General features: G+C 47.7%; 1 protein-coding gene across 1 annotated transcript in view; it reads right to left on the reverse strand.

Moving 5' to 3' along the window:
- LOC142470703 (uncharacterized) overlaps nt 1–8582 on the reverse strand; it is a 61829-nt gene extending 53247 nt beyond the window's left edge. The window contains 1 exon segment of the mRNA XM_075577388.1: nt 7802–8582. Within this exon segment, the coding sequence (XP_075433503.1) occupies nt 7802–8507 (706 nt within the window). The 5' untranslated portion in view covers nt 8508–8582.
- Between the last annotated feature and the right edge of the window lie 1557 nt (nt 8583–10139).

Consider the following 10139-nt stretch of genomic DNA (forward strand, 5'->3'; position numbering starts at 1 on the left):
TCAGTCAATGTGTGTGTGTGTGTGTGTGTGTGTGTGTGTGTGTGTGTGTGTGTGTGTGTGTGTGTGTGTGTGTGTCAGTCAATGTGTGTGTGTGTGTGTGTGTGTGTGTGTGTGTGTGTGTGTGTGTGTGTGTGTGTGTGTGTGTGTGTGTGTGTGTGTGTGTGTGTGTGTGTGTGTGTGTGTGTGTGTGTGTGTGGTGTGTGTGTGTGTCAGTGTATGTCTCTCTCTCTCTCTCTCTCTCTGTGTTGTGTGAATGTCTCTCTGTGTCGGTCAGTGTGTGTATGTGTGTCAGTCAGTGTGTGTATGTGTGTCAGTCAGTGTGTGTATGTGTGTCAGTCAGTGAGTGTGTGTCAGTCAGTGTGCGTGCGTATGTGTGTCAGTCAGTGTGCACGTGCGTCAAAGTGTGCATGCGTCAAAGTGTGTGTGTATGTGTTTATTGGCAGCAGTACCAGCATCATGAATGTTGAGCGGGTGGGGGAGCTCACAGGGGGGGGGGGGGGGGGAAGGAATAGGCACATCATTCAGAAGCGGTGTTCGGTACATCACTGGGGTGTGCGTGCGTGCGTCAGTGTGTGTCAGAGTGTGTGCGTGTCAGAGTGTGCACGTGCGTGCGTCAGAGTGTGTGCGCGTGCGTCAGAGTGTGTGCGTGCGTCAGTGTGTGTGTGTGCGTACGTCAGAGTGTGTGTGCGTGCGTCAGTGTGTGCGTGCGTCAGAGCAAGTGTGTGTGTGTGTGTGTGTCAGTGAGTGTGTGTGTGTGTGCGTCAGAGTAAGTGTGTGTGTGTCAGTCAGTGTGTGTGTGTGTCAATCAGTGTGTGTATGTGTCAGTCAATGTGTGTATGTGTCAGTCAATGTGTGTATGTCAGTGTGTGCGTGTCTGTCAGTGTGTGTGTGTCTGTCAGTGTATGTGTATCTCTCTGTGTGTACACACCGTATGTCTCTCTGTCTGTGTCCTGCCCCCTCTCTCCTGACTCCCCCCACCCCCGGCGGAGCTGCGGACCCGGGGGGCTCAGTCTGAGTCTTCTGAGCAGATACCCCCCCACCCCCCGGCGGCGCGCTCAAGCTCCCCCCTTCCCCACCCCCCGGCGGCGCGCTCAAGCTCCCCCCTTCCCCACAACCCGGCGGCGCGCTCAAGCTCCCCCCTTCCCCACCCCCCAGCGGCGCGCTCAAGCTCCCCCCTTCCCCACAACCCGGCGGCGCGCTCAAGCTCCCCCTTCCCCACCCCCCTGGCGGTGCGCTCAAGCTCCCCCCTTCCCCACAACCCGGCGGCGTGCTGAAGCTCCCCCCTTCCCCACCCCCCGGCGGCGCGCTCAAACCCCCCCATTCCCAGGCTGTTAGGAGCGGCGCCGGCGCCAGCCTCCCTCCTCCTGTCCATCGGCATGGCAGCGGGCGGGGAACGGCGCCGCTGCCAGCCGCTTCTGCGCATGCGTGGCACGCGGCATGGCAGTGGGCGGGGAACAGTGCCGCTGCCAGCCGCTTCTGCGAATGCCTGGCGCGCGGCGGAAACAGCGACAGTTAGGAGCGGCGGCTATTGCCGCCGCATATGTGAGCAACCGGGTGTGGGGTGTGTGGGTGAGGGGTGCGGCGGCGATTAGGCTATCGCCGCCGCCACATGTGACAGGGGACGTGTGAGCGGAGCGGCGTCCATTACGTGACGTCACTTCCGTTTCACATTTCGCCCCACATCCATCCAGTTTTATCCCATCAGAGGTGCCACTAAAGAAGTTTCACTTCAATAAGCATACACAGGAAATAAAAACAACAACAACAACAGGAAGCAGGCTTCCATAGAGGAATTGAAGAAATGTAAATATCAGTAAGTACATTACATATTCTCTATGGCAGCCATAACAGCTGTGACGTCCCAAAGCAGTTACGTAGCTTGGGCAGGTACTCCCATAGTAGCTGAAGAAATGAAGAAACCTTCCTCCCAAATCTCGCACCATCCGAGGCCTGGAGATCTAGTCAATAGTGTTTCCAGAACATATGCAACAATGGCCATGTTCCTACCTTACAGATGTCAGGTGCGGAGGAGGCCTGAGCCTTTGCCACCCAAGAAGTTGCCATAACTCTTTTGAATGAGCACTAATTGTCTGAGGTTGAACTTTGCCTACAGAACGATAAGCTTCACTGATAGCTGCTGTGATCAATCTTGAAATGAATGTGGCAGAGGCTGCTGCCCTTTTCTAGGGCCCTGGAAGAGGACAAACAGTCTTAAAGTTTTTCTGAACGGAGCTGTCTTCTGGATATATTGCTAGTGCTCTAACTACATCCAGGTTATGCAGTCGTTTCTCCTTTCCGTTAGAAGGAAGAGGGCAAAAGGAAGGACCCACGGTATCCTGATTCATTGCAAACTCGGAAACCACTTTGCACTTTGAAGTGGGGGACTTTCCTCATCACAATTTTATCTTGATGAACTTGGAAATACAGTTATTTGCATAACAAGGCTTGCAATTGTCCAATTCTGCGTGCTGTTGTGATAGATTCAAGAAAACGGTCTTCAGGGTGAGTGTTTTAATAGAAAGGTGATGCAAAGGTTCAAAGGCTTTAGAGGTAAATGGCTCTAAAACCAGATTAAGATTCCATGAAGGCATGAGAGTTTGTATCTTTGGTTTGATTCTCATGGTTGCCTTTATAAATCAGTCAACCGTAGGATTGAGAGCAATTTGTTTAAGAAGATCACCTGAGGCTGAAAGCTGCACATTTAATGAAGCAGACTAGAGTCCTTTTTGAAATCCTAGCTGTAGAAACTGCAGGATCTGTGGAATTGTTGCTTGAAGTGTAGTAATATCCTCCTCGTGGCATTAGTTAAAGTATATCTTCCATATTCTGAATGTAGCGTGGTCCCCTCACCCTGCCTCTGGGTCAAGGAAATGCTCCGATGCTCCGCGGCTGGTGGCGGCCATTTTGGAAAGCTATCACGCATGAGCGAGGCACGGCACACATGCACAGGACACGATAGTGCGGTATCCATCTTGCAGGTGGCGCCGGAGGGTACATTGCGCATGCGCAGGACACGGCATAGGAGGTGGCCATCTTGTAGGAACATATGGAACACACTGAAAAGCAATGACCCTCATTCTCCAGAGGATGGATTGTTCCTGTGCTTAATTGCATTCAGGAACAAGTCAAAGAGGCGACAGGTAAACCAAATGGACATTTAAACCTAAATCAGGCTATCTACAAAAAATGGTAGAAACAAAGGGTGAACTGCGCTCTGATAATCGTGATTAGTGTTATATTGTGAGATTAATGTGATATTAATATAATAAAAACCTGTTACTTAATTGGTGAGGATATTCTGCTATATTCAAGGAATGGCTCCACAGACCAGAGCTATAGATACAAAGACAAAAGAAACAGCGCAAAAAACCTCATAGTATAGTATATAAAATTATATTGTGGTAAAACAGGTGAGTATTGCACGTACATCAAATTCAATAGTTACTAGCAGTACATGTTTTGGACATGTTACCAGTCAGCAACAGATGGTGGGTAAAGATCACCGGATGGCTCCCCTTCTCCTCTCCCGTTTCGTTCAGGATGCCGTGATACAGGGCAGCAGCCCCTCAGCATGAATACAGCAGTCCGATGGAATATAGCTGTCTCTCCACGTGTAAACCGTGGCTGTTTGCGGTAGGAGCAGGCTCTCAGTCACTGGCTTCAGGCGTGCGTCTGCACGTGTGGCGTCTGCTTGCAGCGCGCTTCGGATGATGTCATCAAGCGGCGCCGATCACTCTGCAGTCTCAACCAGCCACAGTAGTTAAATGGCATAGATTGCAGTAACGGGGATGGGGCCAGGTGACAGAAATAGGGTACTGGCACACTGCGAGTAGTATCAGAATGCGCCCTCTTATCCAATGCGTTTCGTACTTCAGGGACGAAGTACCTTTGAAGTACGAAACGCATTGGATAAGAGGGCGCATTCTGATACTACTCGCAGTGTGCCAGTACCCTATTTCTGTCACCTGGCCCCATCCCCGTTACTGCAATCTATGCCATTTAACTACTGTGGCTGGTTGAGACTGCAGAGTGATCGGCGCCGCTTGATGACATCATCCGAAGCGCGCTGCAAGCAGACGCCACACGTGCAGACGCACGCCTGAAGCCAGTGACTGAGAGCCTGCTCCTACCGCAAACAGCCACGGTTTACACGTGGAGAGACAGCTATATTCCATCGGACTGCTGTATTCATGCTGAGGGGCTGCTGCCCTGTATCACGGCATCCTGAACGAAACGGGAGAGGAGAAGGGGAGCCATCCGGTGATCTTTACCCACCATCTGTTGCTGACTGGTAACATGTCCAAAACATGTACTGCTAGTAACTATTGAATTTGATGTACGTGCAATACTCACCTGTTTTACCACAATATAATTTTATATACTATACTATGAGGTTTTTTGCGCTGTTTCTTTTGTCTTTGTATCTACAAAAAATGCCAGACTCTTTCCAGTGAAGCAGCACTGCAAGAACTGGAAGGTGAACTTGAAAAAATTAAATGGGATATTGTTGGCATTATTGAATTAAGTATAAAAGATGAAAGCCTTATTGAGCTGCGTACGCCTGTTATATTACAGAGGCACAGAACATTGAATAATCAGTGGTGTAGACTTCATTGTTAACAGGAGATAGAGAAATTAACAGAAGCGTATGAAAGCTCATTGACAGAGAAGGCCGAATTGTCATTCAATTGACAAAGAGATACAGTCTTCAAATAATCCAAGTGTGCGCCCCAACATCGAGTCACACAGACATTGAAGTGGAATTTAACAAAAGGAAATTGTTCCTCAAGATCGTTATGGGAGATTTGAAAGCCAAGATTGGTGTCCAGCGGAAAGACGAAGCATCGGTTGGCAAGTACCATTATGGTAATAAACGGGGAGACGGATTGGTAGAATTTGCAGAATGTGAAAACTTCTACATCATGAATTTATTTTTCAAGAAGAATCCAAAAAGAAAATGGACATGGGACTGACCCGTGCTAGGACTATATCCCAGCAAGCAAGAAACACGTGATTAAAGACTGCACAGTTTTTAACTGTTTTGACACAACAGGTGATCACCGATTGGTTCCGCTTCGAATTACATCTGAATGCAAAATGGAAAGAAAATTGATTAAAAAGACAAAAACAATCAACATTAAGAATCTCAAGAACAGCAGAGACTTTCACGTAGAACTGAAAAATAGGCTTCAGCTTGCTCACAATGCACGAGGACACAAACAATTATGAAGAACTAATAAAGGGGTAATAAAATAATAAAATATCAGATGGGGCAAAGCAATTACTACGGAGACAACAGGAAATGAAGCAACAATAAGAAAATGTAACTGTGATATGGTGAAGACGACTACTGAAGATAACAAAAGCTTAAAGAAGACAAAGCAGCGACTTAGAAATGTGTTCACTCCCAATTAAGCAATTACCATACCAAGACAAATTTTCCAATCTGGCTTTCGCCCCAAACACTCTACGGTAACTACCCTGCTAAAAGTTTGCAATGAAATCCAGTGTGGAATGGAACTGAGACAGCTCGGAATACCCATGTCATGGCGCGTGATTTCTTCCAACCTTTTTGGCTGAACCACTCACGCGACGCGTCAAAATAGAAAATGAAAATCTGCTGGGGAAAAGCTTGCGCCGCGCGAGCTGTATAAGCAACTGAATTTGGTTACATCAATTTGTTCCGCCGCCGCCGGTATAAGCACGGCCTTATGCAAAGTGTTAGTGATGTTAGTGAGACTAGATGCTGGTGATGCTATAGCCATATTAAATATAGGAAACTAATGAGAAACATGTACAGTTGCCATAAGTCAGCAGCCTTTGTGAGGAATTATGTGCTACAACCGTTAATAAACGGTTATTTTATTCAAAACTACAAAACTCCTGGCGCCCATCATTTTCCAACTTGTTTTGCCATCTGACAGAACCGTGCCCAGCCGGGAAAACCATGTGTGGGACTAAAGTATGAACCCTGAGAGACTGATATCAAAGAGAAGCTGTACACTCCCTGGGAGACGGGCAGGGAGGGGTTACACAGTAATAAGACAGGGAACATCCATCCTGTAAAGCTGGGAGTGGGAAATCTTATTGTGATTTCACCTCCTCTGATACTGGTATATTATAATAACTGGAATGTTTCACTAGCCCTTCTGGGAGAAACTGAGAATTGAAGACAAAATAATCACATATTCTCTCCTTGCAGAGTTCAGAGTCACCACAATATCTACTTGTGACGGTGAGGGGGTAACCAGGCTCTTAATAAAGGTCAAGTCCTGTTTTGGTTACCTCTGATCCATGTATTGGGGTTCAAGAGTGTCAGCTCTTGAGCCCAGCAACTGTAACTGCATAGTGTGACTGTTTGCGACAATAAAGAATTTGTATGTTTTTCCCTTTCCGGGCGTGCCGGCGAGCAAGGATTGCTGGGGCATGAGTTTCAAGGGGGGGTTTGCTGAGGAATTGTTATCAGAATGTGCCTAGGTGATTGGGATCCGGAGTTGTCGGTTCCCCTAAAAATGTACCCGAAAATCAGGCTTGGTTCTCGGATACATGTAGGCACATTGTCCCGGCAATATCTCCTCTTGAAAACGCTTGCGCGACTCACCACTAGGGTTCCCTGCTTCAGCACAGTCCAGTAAGGTAAATGGGGCAAAAGGATGTAAAGTGTCCCTGTACCTATGAGGGGTCCCTAGGTTAAGGGGGATACCCAGTTAATGCCCAGGTAGCCCAAAACCTATATTGGGGTTCATGGGCACTCCAACCATAATTATGAGGTTGTGAGGGGACTCTTAGAGTCCAGTCCAAGTCTATGTAATAGTGTGAGGGGAATATAGGCTAGTAGAAAATAAAGTGCAGCTATTTATTCTACTTCCCATACCCAGAGACTTAGGACATGTATAAAGTATATTTTATTAACATTGGTTTAATATGGTATATAATGTTGTGCACGGTAAATGAGTTGAGACTTTCAGAACCAATGTTCCAACAAGCTACCAGGCCTACCAGTAGGTGCCAGTAAGTTTGAGGGACATCGGAGATGAAAGCCACCAGAGGATGCCAGGGTTGTGAAGACCATTTGAGTAGCAGGGAAGGGCTCAAGTACCCACGTCCTGAGATGAATGGAAGTCACCCGGCCTACCAATTATCTCACCAGACGTGGAGGAGCCTGACGCAGTGGGTGACATCTGAATAGTAAGGGACTAAGGTGGCAAACTTGCGCATGTCCCTTGGCAGATTCAGATTCCCCGCTTACCCGGCTTTCCAGACCGGCATCGCTCTGATTGGCTGAGGAGAAAGTCCACACGCTCGGATTGGCTGTAGTATTTTGTGAATGAACTCCAAAATACTATAAGAAACCCCCAAGCCAATCACCGGAGAGATTCTGAGCGCCAGAAACACGGGCGGGCTTTTTGAAAGTGCTCTTGCGCGAATAGCAGAGCACCGGCTTCAGAAAAGTCTGCCCGGAATATTTTCTAAGTCCAGCTTTTTGCTACCAAGTTCTCAAAAACAAACGTAGCGGTCGGGGTTGGGATTGCAAGACGATTTTAGTTCCAGGACGTTTGGTGCTAACTCCCGGTCAAGGTAAAACTCTGTTTTAGAGTGTACAGCAGTTAGGAAAGTCCAGTTTATTACCTCAGTTCCCAAGTAAGTGTGTCTTTTCATTTGAAATTTTGTGTATCATTGTGTGTATGCCTATTTTAAGTGAATAAACACCAATTTATTGCATTATGTTGTTTTGCTCAATATATGATCCTGGTAAAAGGTGTACAATAAACCTTGTCTCCCATGACACTACTATACTCACTTAAGTGTGGATCCATGCTGGTAGCGGGCAGTGCCCCTCTGTCCATGCTGGTAGTGGGCAGTGCTCCTCTGTCCATGCTGGTAGCGGGCAGTGTTCCTCTGTCCATGCTGGTAGTGGGCAGTGCCCCTCTGTCCATGCTGATATTGGGCAGTGCCCCTCTGTCCATGCTGGTAGTGGGCAGTGCCCCTCTGTCCATGCTAGTAGTGGGCAGTGCTCCTCTCTCCATGCTGGTAGCGGGCAGTGCGCCTCTGTCCATGCTGGTAACGGGCAGTGTGTCTCTGTCCATGCAGGTAGTGGGCAGTGCCCCTCTGTCCATGCTGGTAGCGGGTAGTGCTCCTCTCTCAATGCTGGTAGCGGGCAGTGCCCCTCTGTCCATGTTGGTAGCGGGCAGTGCCCCTCTGTCCATGCTGGTAGTGGGCAGTGCCCCTCTGTCCATGCTAGCAGTGGGCAGTGCTCCTCTCTCCATGCTGGTAGCGGGCAGTGCGCCTCTGTCCATGCTGGTAATGGGCAGTGCGTCTCTGTCCATGCAGGTAGTGGGCAGTGCCCCTCTGTCCATGCTGGTAGTGGGCAGTGCTCCTCTGTCCATGCTGGTAGTGGGCAGTGCTCCTCTCTCAATGCTGGTAGTGGGCAGTGCCCCTCTGTCCATGCTGGTAGTGGGCAGTGCGCCTCTGTCCATGCTGGTACTGGGCAGTGCCCCTCTGTCCATGCTGGTAGCGGGCAGTGCCCCTCTGAAGGTGCTGAAATAGGAGGTTCCCTGATTTATATTTGTTGGGTGACAGCTGTGCCTGTATAAAAGAGAAGAAGAAATGTAATTACTATGATGTTTTCTTGGACAAATATACAGCATTTAGTATAAGCTTTCAAACCCAATATTAGTACCACAAAAACAGCCCAAAGGAGTTAGAAAAGACCAAAACAAACATTAAATTATAACATAACAATCTAGTATACAAACTACAGTATAAAAAGTCCCAGATCAGCAGCCATAAGAATAGTGATGTGCTCTTAGCATAATAATATTTTTTTAACAAATCGCTTTTCTCCCAGGGATTGAAAGTGCTTCACTGTTACAAAAGCAGAAAAAGAAGAAAACATTAATATTATACAAGAGACAAAACACAAGGAAAGACACAATACAGGAAGTGACGGTGCTGAAGCTATTAAATGCCGGACAGGTTGTGGTTCATTAATTAAATGCCTGAGTAAATAGTCTCGAGTCTAGAGAAGAGAAGATGTCCTCTGGAGCATAGACTCAGCAGATAGGTGTGATATGCAATAAAGAATGAGAAAAAACAGCAGTGTGTCACTGAGCAAAAATATCGGTTGCGTCCAGTTATTTTCAAAGGAGGACACTTACATCTATGTCTTCTGTCAATGGGCATGTTTCACACAATTGGCCAGGGGATGGAGATATACTCCTATTACTCCCAGGACAGTGATTAACCTCCAATCTTCGTGGAAAATAGAAGAAAAAGGTGCCCTGGCATATTATCATTGTTTATTAAAACAAACTGGTATAAAAATGAGGAACACTCACAAACGCCTCTTTTCAATGAGCATTTTGAATACAAAGCTTTCCAGCATGTAAGTGATATCAGTCTCCCCTCCTCCTGTCCTTCACGTTACCGGAGTCTGTGGGGTTTCTGTCAGCAGATCTCCTTATCCCCGTAGTCCGGCAGCGTCCGCCCCTCCAAGTTGGAAACTGGAAACTTTTAATGTGCTGGACAAGATTCTGGAGGCCCAGTCTCAGATTCCCGAGGGTTTAGAGGTACCAGAAGGTTGCTTATACTGGTATGCCGCCCCTCAGTTTCACCGGAAGATTCTCGAGTGGGGTCACTCCTATAAATCTGCTGGCCATCCGGGTACGAAAAGAACTGCTGATTTGATCATGCGCACTTTTTGGTGGCCCAACATACTGAAGGCCATCAAAGAATGAATCTCTTCCTGCTCTATCTGCGCTCAAAATAAGTCCGCTCGTCATAAGCCGTCTGGTCTGCTCCGTCCTTTCCCTGCCCCGGACTGTCCTTGGACACACCTTTCTATGGACTTTATTGTTGAGCTCCCAGTCTCTAAGGAAATGAACACCATAATGGTCATCATGGATAGATTCTCCAAACAAGACCACTTTATACCCCTCAAGGGTCTTCCTAATTCTGCCACCCTGGCAGATATATTCGTCAAGGAGATCTTCCGTATCCATGGTATTCCTCTCTCTATGGTTTCAGATCGCGGTTCGTAGTTTATTTCAAAATGTTGGCGCGCTTTCGCCTCAAGGTTAGATATATCCCTTCTCTTTTCCTCCGGGTATCACCCTCAAACGTACGGCCAGACTGAGTGA

This window comes from Ascaphus truei, chromosome 1 (assembly GCF_040206685.1).
Source record: "Ascaphus truei isolate aAscTru1 chromosome 1, aAscTru1.hap1, whole genome shotgun sequence".
Lineage (NCBI taxonomy): Eukaryota > Metazoa > Chordata > Amphibia > Anura > Ascaphidae > Ascaphus > Ascaphus truei.